The sequence below is a fragment of the Balaenoptera borealis genome (assembly GCF_965194805.1).
Source record: "Balaenoptera borealis genome assembly, chromosome: 11".
In the NCBI taxonomy this organism is placed as follows: Eukaryota; Metazoa; Chordata; class Mammalia; order Artiodactyla; family Balaenopteridae; genus Balaenoptera; species Balaenoptera borealis.
This window is the reverse complement of record NC_138868.1, coordinates 61521903-61547061: the sequence shown is the minus strand read 5'-3', so window position 1 is coordinate 61547061 and position 25159 is coordinate 61521903. Positions and strand designations below refer to the sequence as shown.

General features: G+C 37.1%; 2 protein-coding genes and 1 long non-coding RNA gene across 10 annotated transcripts in view; 1 reads left to right on the top strand and 2 right to left on the bottom strand.

Moving 5' to 3' along the window:
• The window catches only part of RAB30 (RAB30, member RAS oncogene family), an 85736-nt gene extending 75599 nt beyond the window's left edge, over nucleotides 1–10137 (top strand). For all 3 annotated transcript variants that reach the window (XM_082343413.1, XM_082343412.1, XM_082343414.1), the window contains one exon: nucleotides 864–10137. In XM_082343413.1, coding sequence (XP_082199539.1) covers nucleotides 864–1114 — 251 coding nt within the window. In that variant the 3' untranslated portion in view covers nucleotides 1115–10137. The remainder of the gene's footprint in view (nucleotides 1–863) is intronic.
• LOC309606392 overlaps nucleotides 1–25159 on the bottom strand; it is a 182681-nt gene that overhangs the window by 96970 nt on the left and 60552 nt on the right. The window lies entirely within an intron of this gene.
• Nucleotides 11386–25159, bottom strand: part of DDIAS (DNA damage induced apoptosis suppressor) — a 36084-nt gene continuing 22310 nt past the window's right edge. For 5 of the 6 annotated variants that reach the window (XR_014231766.1, XR_014231767.1, XR_014231768.1 and 2 more), the window contains 2 exons: nucleotides 24678–24961; nucleotides 11386–13963 (listed from right to left, as the gene is read on the bottom strand). The gene's annotated coding sequence lies outside the window, so the exon portion shown is untranslated. The remainder of the gene's footprint in view (nucleotides 13964–24677; nucleotides 24962–25159) is intronic. The other variant, XM_082343314.1, reaches the window with a different exon arrangement.

Here is a 25159-nt window from a genome sequence, read left to right as displayed (position 1 = left end):
CATTTGCTTTATCCCCTAAAACATGTATAGCAGCCCCAGAAAAATGATGCCAACACTACCACTGACAAGATAATTACTGCGACAGTTGAAGATTTTTTCCTTCAGTTCTTTTTGTCCTTAGGGTATGTGCCACCGGGGATACATGGTTAAATTACTGGTAAAATTATCTTCAACTCACCTGAAATAGTTCCTCTTTGTGTGGTTATGCCACTTCATGATAAACAGGTTCATTTGTTTAATTTTGCTTTCAACTTTAGGAATTGCTTTTTAAATTTAATTTCATATTAATTGTGTAATCGTGTAAAACACTGATAAGATTCTGAAGTCAAATCTATAAAATGAAGTATATTTAGAAAGGTCTGGTTTTCATCCGTCAACCTTGTTCCTTTCATAGGTAACCATTATCTTTAAAATTAAAATTTTGTTTTAGTCTCCCATTAAAAAAATAAGAATAAAGTGTATTTTTTCATCCCTTTTTCTTAGAGAATTGTATATTATATACACTTTTTTCAACTTTGCTTTATTTGCTTAACAACATATCCTAATGTCTCATTCCATGGCAGCCTACAGAGATATTCCTCATTGCTTTTTATGGTGCTAAGTAACTCCAAATAACTATGGATGTGACATAGTTTATTCAGCCAGTGCCCAACTGATGGGCTTTTGGGTTGTTTCCAGTTCTCTGCCATTACAAATGGCACTGGTATTTTAAAATAAACAATCCAGGAATCACAGTCACATTTGTTTTGCTTTACTTGCCCATCTGTCTGGTTTGACTTCAGATATGGAGTTGAATTTTGATATTTCCGAACTTGCAAAACAGTCAAATGACGATTCCCTCTTTGATTTTACCACTATTTTAGGCAACAAGATTGATCTGGCTGAAAGGAGAGAGGTCTCCCAGCAGAGAGCTGAAGAATTCTCAGAAGCTCAGGACATGTATTATCTGGAGACCTCAGCCAAGGAATCCGATAACGTGGAGAAACTCTTCCTTGACTTGGCCTGCCGCCTCATCAGTGAAGCCAGGCAGAACACACTTGTGAACAATGTATCCTCACCCTTACCTGGAGAAGGGAAAAGTATCAGCTATTTGACTTGTTGTAATTTCAACTAAAGGCTGAGGCAAGGAGAAGCAAGAGGAATCAGCAGTTGCCCTGATGGGCCACCAATTGCTGGGGAGATCTGGCGATGACTATGGGTCCCGCTCTAGAACCTTCTGACTCCTGTGGGCTCCTGAGCTTACAAAGCATGGCAGGCCAAGGGCCTCGTCCACAGGCCAGCATTAGCAGAACATATAATGGTTTCACCCTTTTGCAGTCTGGAGTCGGATCAAGGAGAAAATTGCACTAGGCGCTCCATGATCTGCAGAGCATGTTGCTTTTGTTTTTTTAAAAAAAGCAAGTAAAACGCATTCCTGAACACAGTCCAGGGGGAGACGTACTGTAGGGGATCCCTCCTGCACGTCAGTGGGTGCATGTGGGGGCTGCTCTTTAGGGCTTCTGGGGGCCCTGGTTTTCTCGTCTACCAGGTAAACCAAAACTGGGAACGCCAAGTCCTGTCTCTGGTGCGTGCTGATGGCTCCATGGAGATTTTGAAAAGTGTTATTTCTCTTTTCCATGGGCACTTTCAAGAACTTTGGGATGTAAAAATGAAATGAAACCTTTACCCGTGACAACAGTAGCAATCATTGTTTTATTAATGTACACAAGCTCCATGACTCCTTTTGGTGCTAACGATTCCACTCTTTCACAGACCAAACGTTTTAGTACATTGATGTCCTTAAATACATTTCATGGAAATAAAAACAAAACAAAACAAACAAAAAAAAAAGAAAAAAGGGAAGTCCATTAATCAGCTGTCTTTCTCAAAGTCTCATTACCACCTTTTCTAGGGTAGATTTGTTGGGAAGGAGAATACTTTTCCTTTCCTGTTCCCTTCTAAATCTCTACCACTTTCTTCTTCCATTCTCCCATCTTTCCTGCCCTTTAAGTAAATGAAAAAGTTTGAAAAATGGAAAAAAAAAAAAAAAAAGAGAGAATGGTGGATACCCTAATATAAAAGATTAGCTCTAAGACATTATGAGTAGTATGAGAAAACAGACCCAATCTGACCAAAATACTGTGGATTAATGGACTGCCGTGCAGAGTTCCAAGCAGAGCACAGTCCTTGATAGCAGGTCACATCTTTTACTTCCTGGTACTATCCATCTTGGACAGACCAAGGCTTAGGATTTTGTAGATGTTTTTAGTACGGTAAGTGAGAATAGCAACAGATGAAAAGTCTCACAATTTTTGTATCTGCAATGATAACCTTAGAAAAATTCTGCTCGTAGAAGCAGATTGAGTAGTCATTTGTCATCTCCTTGTAGTAATGTTACTCTCAGACTCATGACCATTCATTCTTTCCTGTTTCTTTTTCTTTTCCTCTCTTTCTTTCCTGGTCTTCCCTTTTTACCTCTCCTCCTTATTCCCCTCCTTCCCTCCCCCTTCCTTATATGCATGTGTTACGGCAAATCTCCAATTCAAATGGAGGTATATATGCCTTTACTTAGCCAATTTAAAAACAGAACTCAAAATGGAAGCCACGCTGCTGAATATGTGTTGCTGTTTCTTCAGTGCCATACTTTGATACCTTCCAATTTGTTCACTGATATAAATACAACTTGGGAAAATAATTAAACCTATTTGCTGTTGATGCTGTCAGATGTTTCTGTAGCTTGCTGCTTAGTATAACTGAGGGATGAGCAATGGGATAAGGAAATGATACGTAATTCCACTGTTGCTGTAGATGGTGGCAGTCTTGGTCCTGATATATTGATGTGTGAAAGCTATTGAGTTTTAAAGCAATGAGTCATGTAGAGACGCAATATTGGTGAAGCCTTTCTAGCATTTCTTTAGTAGGTTTCACAGTGACCTATCTGCACATGGGGACTGTACATATCGTTTAAGGGACTGATACTTATGGTTGGCCTCACCGTGCTTGTCCTGATCCTATGGGTAAGAGAAAGAGATCCCAGAAGTTTGAATTGCTTTTATTTTAGAACCTATCTCTATAGGAAAGAAAAATCATTTTAATAAACACCAAACAAAATAATTTATCATGGTTGCCTTTCCCTCCCCGTTTTCCCCACCAAGCCAGCAAGTAAAGGTGTTCAGAAAAGTTCATCAAAGTGGGCAGAAGAACTCTTCTTAAATGGTGAGGAAATGTCCCTAAGTTTAGGTTTACTATCTTCCATTTAGGGCAAAAATCCAAAGTCCCCAGCACATCATGACTCACCTTTGTCTCACAGCAGCAAGTGTGTTGAAAATAAAGTTGCTTTATGAACTTAGAGAATAGAACATTGTTAGATTGGACAAATTTAGTTGTAAAATAACAGGTTGTAGGGCCACTCTTGCACTCTGAGATTATTTCCTAGGGCTCAGTCTCCGTTATCTACTCTTGGCCAAACTCAGAAGGGTATTAGAAAGCTCTGCTCTTGGCCCCTTTCTTCCCTGTTACCCTTCCCAGCCTTTCTGTACTTACAGTCACCCATCTATGGCATATCAGCCGGGACACATGAGAATGTAGGGCTTTGTTTCTTTTTTTCTCTTAGTTGTATGAATTCTAGATTAGGCCTTATGGACACTTGTTCACTGATGTATCTCAAGTTTGAGAACAAGCTCTGACAATATTGTAGGTGCTCAATAAATGTTAGTTGAATAAACGACTTAGTGCCAAGAGGAGCTTTTTCAGTTAAACAGAAATTTATCAAATAGAACTTGAGAAAGGACACTAATTAAATGTGGCCATCTTAACCCAGGCCAGGATCTAAACTTACTGGTTTGCCTACTAGTCCTTATTGTCTTGGCAATATTTGCTAAGATGAGCCTTCTTAAATAAAAATGAATTCTCATTTAATGGTGGATGAAAAAGAGGGCTGCTTTCTCATAATTCAGTATGGCTTGATCTGACTCATAAGACTACCAGAGTCCATGTCTGCCTCCATTTTGGTGTGATCTTTTCCTTTTTTTAAATAATGTTACTAAATATATGGCGAACTTTTCTTCAATTTACAACACATCATATTCATGTCATATAGTCAGATTTGGGGAATCTGTGAAATCATGTAGTTTGCTTATATAAATGATATTATGGCTTTGTCTAGACTGTATCCTCAAAGGATTTTATGCTTTGTCCTTTACCTATGCAAGGCTTTTTAGTCCTTTATGTGCTTGTGTTAGATCTATTGAATTATATTAACATTTAAATTTGATTATATGGGGCCAGTTATCCTTTCTGTGGATTACTTAGAGTAGGCCATTAGTTTTTCCTGGTCATTTTTTCCTTCTGTTTTTTTTTTTTTAGTCATTTCATGTTAGCACCTCTACCTGAGTAAAGAGGAAAGAAAATAACTAAAAATGAAAGTGAAATGGATTGATTTGACAATGTGTCAATTTCTGAGTTAGTTAGAGTTTGGTAAGAAAGGTAAAAACCACTGGCCAAAATAAGGCACTTGGATTAGGACTATTTCCTGTAAACAATTTAGACTTGCTGGAGAGAGGAGGCAGAATTTAACCAAAGGCTGGATTCTTATTTCTTCTTCTGTTTATGAATTTATGTCTTTGGAGGACACTGGTGACGTCCAGTGTTAGATCATGATTTGCCTCATTTGCCCTTTAAGCTATCCCATAATTCTTCCAGATCCAGCATCAAGTTTCAGTTAATGAATCTTTCTGAATAAATAACAGTTGCACGTGATTTTGAATCGGTCCTCTGACTAAAATGAAAACTCTTTTTATAATAAACTAAGCTACGTGAATGAGATCATATTATAATCAGGAAAAAACTATTTAATTTTTTGCCCCATGTATCAAACCAATAGCTTTTAAGATAGACATTTTCTATTTCTTAATCCTGCAGAACTCTGTATTTCATAATCCTAAGTACTTTAGGGACTACTGCCCTATTAGCCTCTAGAAGAGCTCTTCTAGGGTTTACCCTTTCTTTTTTCTAGAGTTTTTTTTTTAAACTTCAACTGGTTACTTATTCTCCTCAACCATGGCCCTGACAGATGTGTTTCAGTGCAACTATAATCCTCTTGAGACTTAAGTTGAAAATGAAAAGCAGTGAAAAAACATGTGTTATCTCATCCTTCTGACCAAAATGTACTCCATGTAAACAGTGTGTGGTTGAACACTAATTTGGGGATAAGAGAGGGATGTGTTTGGTTTTTTTTTTTTCCTTCTTTTTGTATTTCGTATCTGTGACATGAGCCTATTTGTGTTTGGAGGGAAAACTGGCTTCCCTTACATTCTTCACACTGGGGAGAGAGCATACTGAATTAAGAAATTATCATCCCTTCCAACAGCTCATTAATAATGTTAGAGCAAGGGAGATGATACTTCATCTCCTTTCCTAAACCCATGGGAACATTGCAGTCATTTTGGGGAGCCATAGTTTAAAAACAAATTGAGGCATAACAAAGATGGTGAAGGAGTTTAAAATTTAAGACATTTAAAGACTATTTGAAGGATTTAGGGAAATTTAGCTTGGGAAAGAGAGAGGAACACAGTTAGTACATTAGAGCAAGACTCTGTTGTTCAAAGGGGTAGAATGAGGCCCAATGAATAGAGGTCATAGGGCCACAGATTTAAACTTCATGTCAGAACTTTCTCAAAAAGTTGGTTCACCATAGAAGGGGCTGCCTCTGTCAAGCAAAGGCTAGATAAGAACTTGGCAAAGATGATGTGGAGAAGATCCCAGCGTTTGTTGGGGTGGCCCAGAAGACCTATTAAAATTCTATGTTGCAGTACTTTGCTTCTCGTAACACGTTCAGTTAAATATCTGTTGACCCACAGCTATTTCTTTTTTTTTTTTTTAAGGCTTTGCTCTTCTGCCCAAAGTGCATCCCACTCTCCAGGAAGGAGGTTGGTTACATGTCATTAGGTCGAGACTGGCTTGCTGTTATGCCCTAGGCTGGGATTGCTTTCCAAGTCCATTCATTGATGTCCTGTTGAAATCACAAACTGGTTCTTGAGTTAAAGATTAAAAAGGTATTGTTTTAGTAGAAGTTGAAATCTACATGAAATCACAGAAATTATGTATTTGTCACTTGCCAAACATAGGCCAAGCTCAGTGTTAGTGAGTAGTTGGTATTTCTTCAGGATTTCAGGATAGGCCTCTTTAGCAGAGCGGAATCTTCAGTTAAAATCCCATAAATTACCAACGTAAAGTTTTGCAGCTCCTGTCACAGATGGGCTGGTGGTCACTGGCAAAAAGCAGGCCCCAAAATCTATTTTGGAAAAGTCTCAAATGACATTTGGTTAGTCGGTTTGATTCTCTTGAAGAAGCATGATCTGAAAATAATTTTAAAAGAACGGAGGCCAAATTGCTTTATGTAGAAAGTAACAAAATATAGGTCTTTGATTTGAAAATCAGAGATAACTATGAGCAACATTTGCTAATAAAGCCCATTACCCAAGTGATTCCACCTGCAAGGTAACTTGCATCCTTGCAAGGCTGGTAGATGGCTCTTCATTGGTCTTTCTAAAAAAGTCATTGGTCTTGCATCAGTATGGTGAGAAACACTTCGGTTTGGGTGAGAATTTCTTTGACTCCTTTGGATAAGAAGTCAGAGCACAAAAGCTACCCTCTTCTTTAACTGACTTTGTGACATGCAAGAGTCAAAATTTTACTTTCCCACTGAGTTAAAGCAGAATTTTCAGAGGTATTGTGTTCTAGTTCCCTTGGCGGGTTGTGACTTTGACACTTCAGGGAGCGATGTAGGGAGGTATTTAGAAGGGGGAACACTAGCTAGGTGTGAGGAGTCCTAATATTCCCATGAATTAGCTATAACATTATGCAAAGCACAATCTCTTGCAGTTTCCTCCTCCACAAGATAGACTAATAGTAATAATACCTGTCAGAATTATTGTAAAAATTAGATAAATTGAAAATGCTTGGTAAACAGTAAACACTCAAATATTAGTTTTCTCCTTGATTAAGAGCAGACTTTGGATGGTCTGATACAACTATAGATCCTTAGAACAAAACAAGGAATCCTCCTGACTTAAAAAAAAAACTCCATTTCTGAAAGGGCCTTAAAAGAAAATCACTCATTTGATCCATTCTTCTGCCTTAGGGCATAACTGTTACCCAAGAGACTCCACTTCTTTACCTGCTTCAAGAAAGGTATTCTCTCTCTCAACCCAGTGGGCAATTCCAGGGTTGTAAACTCATTATCAGGAAACTTAACCTTATTACTGAGATACCTCACAGTGCAATTTGAACCTCTCTCTTCTTGATCCCATTCTCCATTAGAAGAAAAATGGGTTGATCCTGTTTTCTTTTTAAAGGGCTATGTTTGCCATTTATTATAGCCCTTCTGCCTCAATTTATTTTTAATTGACAGAAAAAGCTCATTAAGGTGATAATTATTATCCCCTTGGGGAATGTCAGGATAGGTATTTATAAATTCTTAGCTTCTTATTGATATCAGATTTAGATCACAATCTTACTGTTGATTAACTCTTCAGTTATCCATGTTTAACATATAATTGATAACCAAGTATGCTTCTGAAGAATTATTCTGGTTATATGGCTCTTGTTTTCTCCTCTTGGTGAAAATGGAGTCATGAATCCCAGTTTTGTCAACTGCTTTTAGGATGTAATTTCATACATGACATTATTTGATGGACGTAATTACCAACACCTAAATTTAGCAGGGTTTCTTTCCCTTTCTACACGTGCACTAAGTTCTGAAATAAAAATTGGAATACCAAATGCCTAATAAAGCAAAAATTCCTGCACAGAATAACAAAAGATACGAATCTGGTCTGCTAGGATAATTTGTCACTAGTTGGTTGAATGGTACAGAGCTTTTGTTTAAGGTTACACAGTTATGCCTGGATTAAATAACAATAGCAAAACTTGATAAGCCTTCTGAAAAACAGCTGCTAAACATACTACTTTCTGGAAAGTAATCATTAAGAATAAATATTCTCTTGTCCTATACAGTTGCAGAATGTTAATAGAACTTTCTTGTAGGCTCCCTGACAATGAATGTCAATTGCTTTATTTAAGAAAAATTTTTTTTGTGAACCCTTTTATCCCTTTAATGTATGTTGGGGCTTTCATGTTCCTGTTGTAGAAAATTTCAAATGACTGGAATGCTGGCTTCTAATTTCTGCTCACTGAAGTGTCCTCTAGACATACCAGAAGGTTGGGGCTTCTTTGATGATATGTAAGGGAGCTACTTAAATACACTTACGTAAATGTAAGTGTGTGAGTAAAATTGCTATTTTCAGCAAAAAAAAAACCTTTGCTTAAAATTTCAGATAAAAAGAATTTCAGATAATAAAGGGTTGAGATTTTTTTTAGGTCATCTAAAGGGAAAAAGTGTGCCCATATATATTGTTGCATACATTTTAATGCATGACTTTTAGTATAGGGATGAAATAAAATACAAAATATATAATTCTGGAGGTTTTCTCAGCAGCTAGTTAAAATATTTAGAGAAGCTGTTTTATGAAGACTTAGAGAATCCCTGATTTCCCTTTTCCTATCTCTTTTGATCAAAATGTAAACATAGTTTTAACAAACATGTTCATCATGGAATCATATGAACTCAACTCTTAATTGGTTGTTGGTTTCAAGCATAGGCTCTCAGTAATATCTGAATACATCTGAATATAAAATCTATTTCAACACAAGCAAAATACTTGATTTTAAATGTTAATATGCAGATATTAACAGGATGCTGAATCATGTCTTATGTGTTCATGTATTTTTTTAATAAAATGCCTGTTAGAAATATAAGCTGATGATGACCTGAGTGCAATTAGCTGAAAACATTGTATAGAAAGGTGATTGTGTGAAAACTTCACTCAACATTAAAAAGGGGGATGAGGGAGCAGGAATCTGAGCAAAATATTTTAAAATGAAGTTGCATTTCTCTTTTTAAGATTAAGATATAATTCATACACCAATTCACCCCTTTAAAGTGTACAATTCAGTGTTTTTTTAGTATTTTCACAAAGTTGTGCAACCATCACCATTATCTAACTCCAGAACATTTTCATCATCTCCCAAAGAAATTCTGTACCCATTGGCAATCACTCTCCCTGCTTCCCCACCATCATCTAGCAACCACTAATCTATTTTCTCACTATAGATTTGCCTATCCTGGACATTTCATATAAAAAGAATCATATAATATGTGCTCTTTTGTGTCTGGCTTCTTTCACTTAGCATAATGTTTTCAAGTTTCATGTTATACCATGTTTCATGTTATAGCATGAATCAATACATTTTTTATGGCTAAATAATATTCCATTGTATGTATATATGCACCAGATGTTACCTGTCCATTCATCAGTTGATGGACATTTGGGTTATTTTCACTTTTTGGCTATTATAAATAATGCTGCTATAAATATCTGTACAAGTTTTCTGTGTGGGCATATGTTTTCACATCTTTTAATTAGTCTAGCAAATCAAGTCACTTGGGTTCATTTAAGCAGGGCCTCTTAAAATCCTACTTAGAGAATGCACCTTAAAATCTTAGATCAACTGGTCAATTAGGAGATTTCTGAATAATGGCTAACACCCTAATATGGCTAAATGAATTCTTCTATGAGCCTATCATTTAGATAGTCAATTTCATGAAGACTGCTTCAGTCTTGTAGAAATTGATAATAACTTTTTCTATGAGCCTATCATTTAGATAGTCAATTTCATGAAGACTGCTTCAGTCTTGTAGACATTGAGTTGTTACCACATAGAGAATTTCTAAGTCCTCCACATTTTTTGAAAAGGCGGCTACAAATCATGCTGGAGAGCAGCACTCAATCTTCTAGGATTCAATGAAGGAGCACTTTTAATATACAATTTCCTTTACATATATCAACTGTCTTTTAAAGTTTGGGTTTTCCTTCTTGAAAAAACATTGTCAAATTGCCGAACCAGTTGACCATCCACTGTAGCTTTGGTTTTTATTAAGAAATAATTCATACTGAGAGTAAAAGTAAAAAGAATGTATTTTGTGTGCAAAGGATGAATGTATTAACAACTTTTTATTTGTAACAGAATTTTTTAAAAAGGTGAATAGAAATTGCTTTCCCATGTACTTGTAAATAAATAAACATTTCCTGTTGCCCACATTTGGACAATCATATGCCATCAAACTATGTAAAAAGCATACAAGCTTTAAGTACACTAATGTCCTTCAGCATGAAATGTGCTCTGGATTTGGGGATCTGGAGGCTGGAGTTTGAATGTCGATTCTCTAACTGGCTAACCTTAGACAAATTGTTTAACATTTTGCACCATGGCTTTCTTCCCTGTAAAATATGGGGCTACATTGAGTAAGGCCTCCTCCAATTATAACACTAAATAAGATTCCTCTGCTATATTCAGGATGTGAAAATTATATGCTAATTATTTCGAGTGGTGAGAAAAATGATTTATCCTATCATATATTGGAAGGAGTATTACACTGAGAAGCAGGAGTCAAATTCTAGTCCCAGCTGATACTGAGAAGCTGTGTGACTTTGGCGTAATCATTTAATTTCAAGCCTTAATTTTCCCAACTGTAAAATATGGGCACTAGATTAGATATCTTTAAGACACCTTCCAGCTAAAACACATTATATGGTTCTATTTTTTTAGAGATATCATTTAAAATATTATCCTTCATAATTAGGAATGAGACTACTTATGCATTACTAATAAGGCACTAATTCATTCACCCATTCATTCATTCACCATTTATTGAGCATATACTATAGGGTAGGTGCAGGAATCTTTTAGCTGTCTCTCACCTCCACTGCAGGAGTCACGGATTTGCACCTTTTCTTGAAACTCATCCCCACTTCACCTCTTGCCTCTCACTCTGCCTTGCGATATGCATTTGAGAGACAAATATCCTCGATTAAGACTGAGTACAGTGGGTCATGGAGCATGGTAGAGTTAACAGGATAAAAAGGAATCGCACTATGACTTTGGGCTCCCTGGCCTGGTGTTCTTTAGTTAACTGAGCATAGGCAATCTGTAACCTTATTTGACATTAACATTCGTAAATATTGGGCTTTGCAAAATCACTTACTATAATTTTGTTTTTGTCCAATGATAGCTTCTCAGCAGTTGGCATGAGACTCAATTTTGCTCTTTTAACACGTTTATTAAAAAGATGTGTTTGCAGGAATTTCTCTTCTGAATTTATATATCCTGTGGTTTTTAAGTGTTCTATTATTATTAATTTGAATCATGTGAAATTGTGTTTTTTAGGTCAAAATCAGTCAGATATTGGCAATTTCATATGATTCTAATATGACCTAGTTAGTCGTAAGCAGCAAAGACTGGGAGGCAAATACCACCAGTTGGAGGAGAAACTTTGACTCTTAAGTGTTTTCATTCTGTTTTTTTTTTTTTTTTCCCATCAAGGGAATTTTCACAAGTTTATTTCAACTTGCGCATCGGTTTTTTCCATTAGTTAAATGGAACAAATTGCAAACTCGAATAGAATTTTTAAATGCTTATTCATGTACAAATCAGTACAGATCACTGGAAGAAAATTATAAATGTGGTTTATTCCCCAAATATCTAAATGTTTAGGTCATTGTGTTTCTCATTTGGGCAATGTAATGATTCAGATACACAATTCTTTGGCAAATTGGAAATCAGTGTTTTGAAAAAACTTGAGGATCACTGCCATTAATTTACTCAATTATTTCACATATTCTGACTGGCAGACTCTGCCTGCTATATGCTATCTATATACTCCCAAACACATCTGCAGCTGAGAGATGAAACCTGGAGCTATTTTTAAACCACAATCATGTGGCTGTGCTTTTGGCCAGGTGCTCACCTCTGAAGATTTCAAGAACCAAAATATCTTATTTCCATTACTTGCAGGAAACCACATATTAGTAACATAAGACAGACTATCTAAATTTTAATACTTGGAATTTATTCAGGCTTCCCAGAGAATAGTTGTATTTTCACATCTAGATAAAAATAAGCTTGAGGAAACAGGCTAGTCTTTCTGACTTTGATCTTAAAGATGAAACCACAAGAACTAACAACTTGTAAGTGGCCTAAAATTCTATAAAGTTTACTGATGTTCATATTTACATTTAATCCTGATTGTAAACTAGTGAAATATTTTCAGCACTTTTGGAGTAGAAAGTGCACAGGTAGGGACTTCCCTGGCGGTCCAGTGGTTAAGACTCTGTGCTTCCACTGCAGGGGGCACAGGTTCGATCCCTGGTCAAGGAACTAAGATCCTGCACACCGTGTGGCAAAAAAAAAAAAAAAAAAAAAAAAAAAGTGCACTGGTATAGAAGACAAAGATTAAGACCCTGCTTTGAACATGGAAAGCATTCTAGGCAAGTTATTTAACCTCTTTTTACCTCAGTTTCCTCATTATAAAATGAGGGTCTCAACACTGGTATTCATTTATTTATCAAGCACCTACTATGTCCCAAGTAGTGTTCTAGTCACAGAAACTATAGCAGTGAACAAAGTTTAAAGAAACAAAACTAAAACAACTTACTTTCATGGAATTGATTTAGCATGGGAGGGGTAGAAAATAAAGAAATACATAATAATGTCAGGTGGTGATAATTAGTATGGAGAAAATGAACCTGGGCAAGGAGAGAAGCAGTGATGGTAGAGTGTTGATATGTTATATAAGGTGGTTAAGGGAGGCCCTCATTGATAACATGTCATTTAATAGTAGACCTGAAAGAAGTGACAGAGTGAATGGTGTATGTATTTTGGTGAAAAGTGTTCTAGGCAGAGGGAACAGAATGTACCAAGGCCTCAAGGCAAAGGGATGCCAACAAGGCTAAAACAAAATGAAAAAGTGAGGGGCAAAGGTTTGAGGGGAGTGGTGGCATGGATCATTGCACTTTCGAGTCCATTGCAAAGACTTTTGTTTTTAGACTTAGAGTGAGCTGGTGCCTTTGGAGGGTTTTGAGTAGAGGAGTGACTTTACTTATATTTTAACAAGATCACCCTGCTGCCCTGTTGAGGGTAGATTATAAACAGGCAAAGGCAGTACCAGGGAGACTATTTAAGGAGATCACTGCTATAATCCAGGTGAAAGAAGGCGGCCTGGGACATGGGAGTAGGTGTGGAGATTGTGGGAAGTGCTCCTATTCTGGCTATATTTTATTTAACTTTTTTTTTTTTTTTTTTAATTGAGCTGGGGCTTCCCTGGTGGCGCAGTGGTTAAGAATCCACCTGCCAATGCAGGGGACATGGGTTCAAGCCCTGGTCCGGGAAGATCCCACATGCCGCGGAGCAACTAAGCCCGTGTGCCACAAATACTGAGCCTGCGCTCTAGAGCCTGCAAGCCACAACTACGGAGCCCACGTGCCACAACTGCTGAAGCCTGCGCGCCTAGAGCCCATGCTCTGCAACAAGAGAAGCCACTGCATTGAGAAGCCCCATGCACTGCAACGAAGAGCATCCCCCGCTCACTGCAATGCCCGTGTGCAGCATTGAAGACCCAACACAGCCAAAAATAAAATAAATTAAAAAAATAAATTTTTTTAAAAAAATTAAAAATAAAATACTAAAAAATAGAGCTACTCATATTTTTAAAAAATTGAGCTATAATTGACATATAACATTGTATTAGTTTCAGGTGTGCAACATAATGATTTGACACATGTATATATTGCAAAATGATTGCCACAATAATGCTAGTTAACATCCATCACCACACACAGAAACAAGTTTTTGTGTGTGTGATGAGAACTATTTAACTTTTTATTATAGAAAATGTCAAACATAGGTAAAACATAGTAGACTAGTATTGATATAATGAACCTCCATGTACACATCACTCACCTTCAACAATTATCAACTCATGATCAATCTTGTTTCTTCTATATTCCCATTTTCTCCATTCTGTATTGTTTTGCAGCAAGGCCCACATATCATGTAATTTCATCTAAAAATACTTCAGAATGTATCACTAAAAGAAGTTAAAAGACAATAATATTATAATCATATCTAAAAAGTTTCAAATAATTTTTAATGCCCTCAAGCATGGATTCTGTATATATTTTAAAGATAGAGCCTACAGGTCTTGCTCATGGTTTGTTTGTTTATTTATTATTGTTTTATTTTTTTGGCCGCCCTGCACAGCAGTTTGTGGGATCTTAGTTCCCTGACCAGGGATTGAACCCTGGCCCTTGGCAGTGAAAACACGGAGTCCTAACCGCTGGACCACCAGGGAATTCCCATTGCTCATGGTTTAGATGTAGAGAAAGAGGAGTCAAGGATGACACTGAAGTTTTTGGCTTAAGCAACTGGTAGTGTTTTACTGACATTTATAAGGAAAACACTGTTGGAGGAGTAGTTATGGCGGGCAGGGTGAACCAGGAGCTTGGTTTAGGACCCATCCAGTTTGAGATGTCTACTTGATATCCAAATAGAGATATTGAGTTGGCAGCTATATATATGTTTCTGAAATTTGGGAAGATCAGGCTGGAGGTAGAAATTTGGGAGCTGATACCACAAAGTCTGAAAGTCATAAAACTGTTTGATGTCACCAAAGAAGTGAATATAAGTGGAAAAGAGGACTGAGGACTGAACCCTGGAGCACTCCAACACTTAGTCAGGGAAAAGAAAGAACCAGCAAGGGACAGAACACATGACCAGTGAAACAGGAAGAAAACAGGGTGGTATTCTGAAAGCCTCATGAAGAAAGTATTTCAAGGAGGATGCAATCACCTGTGTCAAATGCTGCTAATATATTAAGAAAGACAAGGACTAAGAGATGACCACGGAGTTAGCAAGGGTGAAGGTCATGGGTGATGCTGAAAGAGTTATTTTATCAGAGTGATGGGGATGAGAGAATGCCTTGCTTGGGTTCAGGAGAATCAGAAGAGAGATGAACAGTGGCTATAATATAAATCTTTTAAGGAGTTTTTGCTGATAAGGGGTGTTGAGAGGAACATGAAGTCAAAAAAGAGTTTTGTTTTTAAAGCAGGATATATTAGCACTGATGGGAATGATCATGGAATGAGATAGTGAGAATGTGAAATAATGTAATATATATGGGTACCTAACACATAGAAGGCATACAAATGTGAGTTCTTTTCTCTTTGGGCCTTTTTAATAAAGAGTTAAACAACCTGGAGCCACAGACAGCTGTTTTACTAATTAGTGGGCATCGAGAGCAGAATTATTTAGCTTTAGATAATTGTGCAAGGCAAAATGTGGGTGAAATACAGATATATGTGGCATATTTGGTTACATATAATAATAAACCTGAGAAAACAAGGCAGGGTTTTCTTTTTCTCATGTGAAAGAAGTCTAGAGGTTGGAAGCCTGGAACGGGTAGTACTGTGGTTTCATGGTATTATCAGTGACTTGGGCTCTCTCTCATTCTGGCCTCTATTTTCAAGATCACCTTCCTGTCCAAGATGGCTGCTAGAGGCCTAGCCATCACGTCCCAGTCTCAGCAGCAGGAAGGAAGAAAGAGAAAGGAAGGAGGAAGAAGGGCTTGATCCCTTCATTCTAAGGAAACTTCTTGGAAGTTCCATGCAACATTTCCATTTATATCTTTGTGGCCAGAACTTGACCTGCCAGGGAGGCGGGGAAATACAGTCTTTCAATAGGGCATATTTCTCTCCTGAATAAGATAGAGGTTTTATTACAAAGGAAGAAGCAGAGAATGGATATTAGGGTAGGCTGTTAGCAATCTTTGCCTTAGCATTTGTGGGAAGAGCATGGACAAAAGACCTATGTTTGAACCCTAGCTCTACCATATACTGGTTGTGGCCTTGAACAAGTTATTTTATCTCTGTGCCTCAATTTTCTCTTCTTTAAAATTGAGCCAATACTAGTGCTACTCTGAGGATTAAATGAAATAATACAAGTGCCATTGTGTCTGGCATATAACAGGCACATGATAAATAACACTACATATATGAAATAAAAATTAGTCATCTAGCAGACCATTGAGAGATGGTGTCTTAGTCTCTTCAGGCTGCTATACCAAAATTCCATAGATTGGATGGCTTATAAACACCAGAAATTTATCTCTCAGTTCGGGAAGCTGCAAGATCAAGGTGCCTGCAGATTTGGTATCTGGTGAGGGTATGTTTCCTGGTTCATAGATGGCCATCTTTTCACTGTGTTCTCACATGGCACAAGGGGTGAGGGAGCTCTCTGTGACCTCTTTAATAGGGCTTTTCCCTCATGACCTAATCATCTCCCAAAGACCCTACCTCCAAACATCATCACTTTGGGGATTAGGTTTCAACATATGAATTTCGGGGGGTGGGGGGGACACAAACATTCAATCTACAGCAGATTGTATTAGTTAATTGGGCTGATTGGCTGCTTAGTTACAGGTTCAATATGAGAGTTACCATACCCACTTCCCCTTTTGTTACATAAGAAATACCCCAAGATCTAGGAGAGTTGTAACATACTGTCAATGGCATTTATTGACTCCAGTTAACTTAATCATGTCCATTAAGCTTATGCTTTCAATGAATCCCTTCATCTGATACCAGCCAAACTGCAAGCCCTGAGACAAGTAATCTGGTTAAGGCCTGCTGAAAAAATGCCTATTTTACCAAACACATGTATCTTAAGCTTAGATCTTCAAAGAGTGGGAAAATGCTTCTCCAGCTCCTGCTGATTTTTAGGTCTCTGTTTTAGCCATCTTTGTTAACATCTATTTTGGTTGGTGACTTTGTAATTATTGGAGTCATAGTCAATAGCCAGTGTATATAGCACCTGGATCTAATTACAGGTGCTGTTGTGCCTATCAACCCAGGCCCTGAGCCCTTGTACTTGCTGTATACAAAATGAAAAAGCCACTGGTCAGCCCTGGGATTTGCAATGTCGTGAGTTATCATTTCCCACCCAAGGCAGGCAAGGGATGGACAAACACTTGGCTCTTGGCAGAGCTGGTAGCTCTAGTTAGCAGAAAATTCTTCGGCCGGTGAAGGAATTGTGATGAAGGGAGATAGGCCAAGCAGTCATACACTTCAGCTTGGCACCTAAAGGGAACTGCAGGAAACAGATTGAATCCTATTAGGGAAAAGGCAAGATTTTTATAGGTGAGTTCATTTCTCTCCCATGGAGATAATTTTCTCTTATCACATCACAAATTAATTTAGGCTGAAAGTGCAAGTGATGGATCAGATAAAAACAGTGCAGAATACTTCACCTGCCTTCAACCTTAAATTATTCAAGTGGCTGCAGCCACTGGTCAACAAGAAGGCAGAAGCTGTCTCACAGAGAAATGCCTGTCCTAAGAGGTGAGGGCTCATGCAACATTCCCCCTAAGGCTTGAGAGGCGGTGCAGTGCACTGGAAAAATCAGAGCTTTGGCTCTGCCACTTAGTGATGTGGCCTTGGCCTTGAGTGAATTACTTGACTTCTGTAAATGACAAAGTATGTAAAATAACTATGAGGACTGGCCCAGAGAGAGATGCTCCACCTGTCTGCGCCTTTTGTTTCCCTCATTACAACGCACCTACTTACATTCTTTTCAATTATTTTTAAAACATTAAAAAATATAAACTAAAACATGAATGCAGGAAAACAAGTGTATCATTTAGTAAACTATTATAAGGTAAACACACTTGTATTTGAGTCAAGAAATAGAACTTTGCCAACCACTCCTGAATCTCCTCTCCTTCTCAAAGAAACTGTCTTGACTTTCATAGTGATCAAGGAATTGACATACACAAGTGTGCATCTCAAGGCACTGGAGTTTAGTCTTGCCCATTTAAAAAAAATTTCATGTGCCTTTTAAATGATTTACAGGCTCCTCCTCCATCTTTTTCTTTTCCTTAAAATCATCTGTTGAAGAACATGCATTGTCTGATATGCAGTTTCCTAGTCTGGATTTTGCTGATTTCATTTTTATTGGTGTAGGTCTGCATGTTCTTTTGTCAGTTGTGTATTTTGCAAATTGACAGCTAGATACAGAGGCAAGATTAGACTCAGGTTCAATACCTTTGGCAAGATTAAAGGAAGTGATATATTCTTTCATCTGGAAGCATATAATATCTTGTCTTTTTGGTTTTTTTGAAGATCTAACTGGCTTTATTGAATGATTCATGAATCAGGCAGCAACTCATCTAGTAAATAGACAGGTGTTCCTTGTCTCTTTTTGGAATATTAGCAGCCATTGATGCTCAATGAGCACATCCATTATTCATTGGGGATTGCAAAATGGTTATATTCCATTTCTATCATTTATGAAATGTATTAGTTGGAGTCTTTATAAGGAGAACTTCCCTACAGCTATTTGGTTATCCAACGGTACAGTTTATATAAGAAAATTAAGATAAATGTTTAATTCTTTCCCTTTGTTTTTATCAGTTTTCAAGATAATGAATTGGTTCTCTATCATCATTTGAGGGCACCTAGTGTTTAAAGTATCATTATACTCGTGAAAGATATACATGTATATATGTCTATATGTGTATATATGTGTACGTGTATACATATAATGCCATATACTCTGATTTTCACTTCTTTTAAACTTTTTTCACTGGTTTTTGTGTATCCTTCCAGTTAATATTCTACACATATAAAACCATTTATAAATGTTGATGGTTATTTGTTTCACTATTTTGCTATTAAAAACAATGCTAATGGAATATCTTTCTTTAATACTTCTTTATATATGAATATAATTGTGGGATAACTTCCTATAAGTGGAAATGCTTTTATAATTTTCATAGATAATGCCAAATTATCTTACACAGAATTCATACCAATTACATTGCCATCAACAATGAATCAGTGATAAGGGATTATTTCCAAAAATACTTTGGGTTGCAAGGGGGAAGCAAGGGGTCAGAAAAGGATTGGATTTTAATAGAGGGAGAAAGATGGGAAGAAGCCATTGTGGAGGTGAGGAATTGGAACTGGGTAAAGGAATTACAACCATAGAGCAGATGCTAATTCAAAATGGTATCGAAGAATAAAGGGGTAGGTGAAAGCAAACAGAAAATTCTGGTATTGGAAGGTGTGGTGGTGTAGAAAGAACACTGAATTTGATGGCAGGAACCATGTTCCACACTTACTGTCTTATTTAACTCTCATAGTAGCTTTAAGAGGTATTATTTCTGTTTTACAGATAAGATAGTAGAGGCTATGGGGATAACAATACCTATTTCACAGGATTGAATGAAAGCTAAATGATAGAATGTATGTGACATAATGTATTAGAGTGTGAGCTTCTTGATAGCAGTTATCTTAAACCTAGCACAGTGCCAGGTACATTCTGGAACTCAACAAACAATTTGCTGAATACTTTTAATGAATGATAGAATCTAACAAAGGTCTGCCACATAAGTTATGGTTATGAAGAAATGGTTATTGACTCTTTAAAGACCAGCAGCTAAAAGAAAAGTCTGGTTGGCCGTGGTATCACATTAGATTCTGGTACGTATGCATACATAATCAGTCATCTAATAGGTATAGATATGACTTTCACAACTGATAATTATCAAAGAAATCTATAAAATGAATAATGCTGATTGAGAAAACCGTGTATCTAAAATCTCTCCCTTAGATAAATTTAGGAGTCTATATTGTATGTTTTCCTTGGTAAACACTCTAGGGAAATAAAAAACAGCAGTTTACATATATTTTACTCATTAAATGGTACAGTCTATTAATGAATTGAGGTTGGTTTTTAAATTTATATATAAAAATTTACTTCACCACTTCCTTTCAAAACTAATATAAGGCATTTTTATAATAAAGGGCACTTATGCCATAATGTTAATAAAAATGGAAATAAAATTCAGATCACTTAAAAGGAGGGAGCAAACCATAAGACCCAGTACAGTGGTTATAACTGAGCATCATGTTTGGTTTGGAATACTTTACAAGAAAAAGGAAAAACAGTCAAGGATGCAGTTCTCATTATTAGAAAATAAAGCATATCAGTTTTAATGGAAGACAGGTTTTTTTGCCCCTGGTATTAAATTATAACCAAAACATTTCATTGCACCTTAGGCAGAAGATCCAGACTAGGCAGTGACTTTAAAGAACAAATGCTAACTAGATAATCCTTCTAGTTTTCCATCAGCTTTTCTCTAACCTTAAGTTTCCAGAGTGTTTTTCTATTTAATCATCCTATCATTAGTGACAAGTACCCAGAAAACACATGATGTTTGTTGTATGAATTCTTGAATTAAAAGAAATGTTGTTGCCAATCTTTATTTAGTATTCAATAATAAAGGAGGCAGAATGGGGTAATAGAGTCCTGGAGTAAGAGTTAGGGTACTTCACGTTCTAACCTCAACCTTATGTAAATGTGAATTTTGGGAAGACTTTTAGCATCTTCGGGTCTCGGTTTCCTCATCTATGAGGCTTAGACCAGTGCTTTTTAACCCTGGATTCACATTAGAATCACCTGGAGAGTTTAAAAAAACTACTGATATGTGAGATTTACCCTCACAAATTCTGATAAATCTGGTCTGGGATGAGATCTAGGCATCAATAGGGTTTTAAAAGGTCCCAAGTGATTTAAATGAGCAGCCTATGGATGAGAACCACTGATTCAGATGTTTTCCAAGGTCCCCTCCAGGTCTAAAATGCTAAGAACTGATGAGATCCAATATTTAGAAATTTAATAACTGTTTAACAGTCTAATAAGGTAGCTGCAACTTTGAGGGTAGTTTTTTTTTTAATCATCTAAAAGGAGTAAAAATCCTGGGACATTTATTATTAAATGATAATTCATGGCAGGTCAAATACTGTAATACAGTCACAAATAATTCAGCCATAAAAGATGGACAAAATGCTTAGGGGACAATCTTAACTCAGTTTTCATTGTTGTGTGAGGTATGGGGGACAGAAGATAACTTGCTCATGGTAAGGAATCTAATAGGATTAGGAATTGCCCATTAAGGCAGGACCTCAGAAGGTCTTCAGTGTAGGGGGAATCAGATATAAACCCTCAGCAGTGGAGGAAGGAAACAGTCCCTAAGAAGTTATAGCCATAATCTGACCCCTGTATGATTTAGCAACCCAAATTCAGCTCATTTGGCAGATATAAAAAACTCTCACAGTAGAAATTAACACAACATTATAAATCAATTATACTTCAATAAAATAAATTAAAAAAATAAAAAGCCCTCAAATATGAATTTAGTTTAAGTTGTTTTATACCGGTAGTGATTGCAGGCACTTGGCAGAAGCAAATGGAAATCCTTCCCCAGAAAGCATTTTCTTAGGCCTCAGAATTCTCATGAATAATTTTCCAAAGAAAACAAGTAGCTCCAGCTAAACTAGGCCTCAAGGAACATGGCACTATGAGTGAGAACCAGCAGAAAAAAAATGACAATAGGGACCTATCAAGACTTTAGTTACTGAAATTGTCAAGCACAGAATATAAAACAACTATGCTTACTGTGTTTAAAGCAGTAACAGATAAACCTGAAAGTGTCTAGAGGAAAAAGAAGACTTTAAAATGTGATCTAGCAAATTTGAAAAAAAAAAATCCAGCTTTCAGAAAATATATAATTTTTGAAAGAAAAACTCAATGGGTAGGTAGAAAAGTAGATTAGACACAGATGAAGAGGTCAGAAGAAATTGTATAGAATGCAGCACAAACAGATATAAAGGGGAAAACAATCAAGGAAAGGTTAAGAGAAATGAAAGAGTGAGAATACATAACACGTTTAATTGGAATTCTCAAATGAGAGTGAATGGAGTAGAGGCAATATTTTAAGATTATGGCTGAGAAATCTTTAGAACTGGTGAAAGGCACTAATGCACAGATTCAGTAAACTTAATGAATCTCAAGAAGAATTAAAAAAAGAAATCTATATCTCAACACATCATTAATAGAACTGAGGAACACTAAAGACAGAATAAAAATATCCAGAAAGAAAAATATCAGATTACTTAAAAAAAAAAAAAAAAAAAAAAAAAGGCAGTTAGCTGATTTCTCAACAGCAATGAGAGCCAGGGACAGTTGAATGGCATTGTGAGTGGAAAGAGAATAACCCCTACCCTAGAATTCTACACCCAGAGAAAATATCTTTCAAGATTGAGAGTGAAAATTGGGAATTCCCTGGTGGTCCAGTGGTGAGGACTTGGTGCTTTCACTGCTGTGGCCTAGGTTCAGTCCCTGGTTGGGGAACTAAGATCCTGCAAGCTGTGTGGAGTGGCCAAAAAAAAAAAAAAAAGATTGAGAGTGAAAATAAAGACATCTTCAAACAAATAAATAAATATGCAAATTCAAAAAACCTGAGTTTTCCATCAAGAAAATCTCAACAGAAGAAATAATTCTGGGGACTTCCCTGGTGGCAAAGTCATTAAGACTCTGTGCTCCTGATGCAGGGGGGCCTGGGTTTGATTGCTGGTGATCCCACATGCATACCACACGCAACTAAGGAGCCCGCCTGCCCCAACCAAAGACCTGGAGCAACCAAATAAATAAACAGTAAACTGCCAAAGCTGGGACACTCAAAACTCAAAAAACAACTCTGGAGAAAAAGAAAAAACTACATAGATAAAAGTTAAAGAAAAAAAAAATTCTGAAGGGCTTATTTCAGACCAAAGGAAAGTGATATAAGATCTGGGATAAAACATAAATTGAAGGGCAAAGAGAATGGTAAATATGTGGGTAAATCTAAAACAAAAACAAAAAAACAAATATAAAAAACTGACTATAGAAACTATATCTTGTGGAGTTAAAAATACAGAATTAAAACTTATGACAAACATAATTAAAAGAAATAGTAAATGGATTAAAAAGATTTAAGGTCTTTGGGAAAGGATTATAAGAAAAAGAAAGAAAGGAGAAGACATGAAACATTGAATAGACAGGATAAACAGGAAGCATGAAATACGATAAACTCAAATATATTTAAATTATTACATTAATTGTTAATGGATGAAATATTCCAGCTAGAGGACAAAGACTGTCAAACTGGACAATAAAACAAAACCAAACTATATGAGGTTTACAGGAAACATTTCTAAGACGTAAAGATACAGAAAGATTTAAAAGAGAAATGAGGGACTTCCCTGGTGGCACAGTGGTTAAGAATCCGCATGCCAATGCAGGGGACATGGGTTTGATCCCTTGTCCAGGAAGATCCCACATGCCACCGAGCAACTAAGCCTGTGGGGCACAACTACTGAGCCTGCTCTCTAGAGCCCACGAGCCACAACTACTGAAACCTGCGCGCTCTAGAGGCCACGCTCCGCAACAAGAGAAGCCACTGCAACGAGAAGCCTGCGCACCACAATGAAGAGTAGCCCTGCTTGCCACAACTACAGAAAAGCCTGTGCGCAGCAACTAAGACCCAATGCAGCCAATAAACAAATAAATAAACAAATAAAAGAGAAATGAAAAACAAAAACAAAACCCACTAACCAAGACAAAACTAATGTAGTACAGTAATAACAATTAGATTTTAGGACAAAAAGCATTAATAGCAATGAAATGGGACTTTCCCCATGTCCATCAGGAAGACACAAGATTGAATTTGTGTCTAATAACATAGCCTCAAAATGAAATAAAAATTGATAGAACTAAAAGGAGAAATATACATATTCACAATCATAGAGGGAGATTTAAAAATCCCTCTTTCAATAATTAAATGTCTCAACAAATTTCAAAGGACTGAAATAATATAGAATAATTTTTCTGACCACAGTGTAATTCAGGTAGAAATCATTCATAAAGAGATAGCTAGGGAAGAATCCTTTCTGTTTGGAAATGAAGAAATACATTTGTAAAAAATTCATGGGTCAAAGAACCCAAATGGAAATTATAAAACATTTTGAGCTGAATAATAAAACACTAACATACAAATTTGGTCTCAGGAGAGTCTAGATAAAAGACGGACTTTGAATTAAACAGCTTATGGGTGGTAACTATAGATGAGTGGATAAATTCAACCAAAGAGTACATGTATTGGGTTGGCCAAAAAGTTCATTCGGGTTTTCAACAGAAGGGCCAATAACGGAACACTTAGAGGCACCATCTTTTAAAAGGCAGGCAAATGAAGCAGTCAAGGATAATAAGAGGGGATGATCAGACAGCATCTCTAAGACCTGAGTAAGAAAGGACCCTGCCCCAGCCCCATGCTTCAGGGAGACTGATGATTTAGAGTGTCTTCCTCAAGATTTTCTAAATTCACCTCCAGTTCCTGGGACTAAGGAAGGCACCCTAAGCCTGGATCTGGTCCCCACGTAGACTTGGTTGCCAGAATGCCTCTCTTGAGATTTTCAAGTCCCACTTTGATGCTGGGACACGTGCCATTTCTCCCATTTGAGGTACTCTCTGACCCTCTAACCCACTCACCTACTCTTCATGTGGAACAAATGCTCTAAGGAGCTCTGGGTCTTGTGCCTATGGAATTTCCCTGGGTCTGAAGAGTGGACCATTTCTACTGGCCGAAGCAATATTTCCTTCACACAATAGTATGAGACTGAGCTGCCAGAATGGTGCTTTTAGGTGACTCTCATATTGGACACAGAATGAATTTAGGGTTTTGGGTTACCAAACTATTGACCCTTGAGATTGAGTTGTATGTGTGGGTCTGTGCTTTGGCTCCCACTGGTCTGTGTTCCAACTATGGGACTGTCTTTGGTCTGTAGGCCACCAAGTTTGTGAGGATGGTGACATTGTTCTTAAATTCTGTCCACCTCCCACCACTGGCACCAGGGAGGTCCCCTTACCCTCTCTGCAGGTTCTGCACTGTGTGTCAGGACAGGCCCATCTAATCTGAGGCCTTTTAAGACTGCTGCTCTGCTATGCCAGATGGTTCTTCCAATCAATGTCCTCTCATTTCCAATTGACAGTGGCATTGTGCTCTCTAGGTTTGGGCTTAACCCATGCTGATGGAGGAATGGGCATTCCTTGCACAAATGAAACTACTCTTCTTGCTCCATCCGTGGGCCTCTTGACTATTCTTCCTGGGTGTGGCTAAGAGATCACAGTTTGGCAATGCAGTAATTACAGCCTAAAAAGTTCAAGAGAAAACATGGTTAGAATATGTGCGCTACGTTTATGCTAGAAAAGTCCAAATGCTAAATATAATATAACCAGAAAATGAATTATTATTCACATTTTCCTGCATACTGTGTGTAAGACCTGCATTTTTGGTAATCACCAATGAAGCAGAGTAACAACATTTGAGAGAGTTACTGGAAGCCAGTAC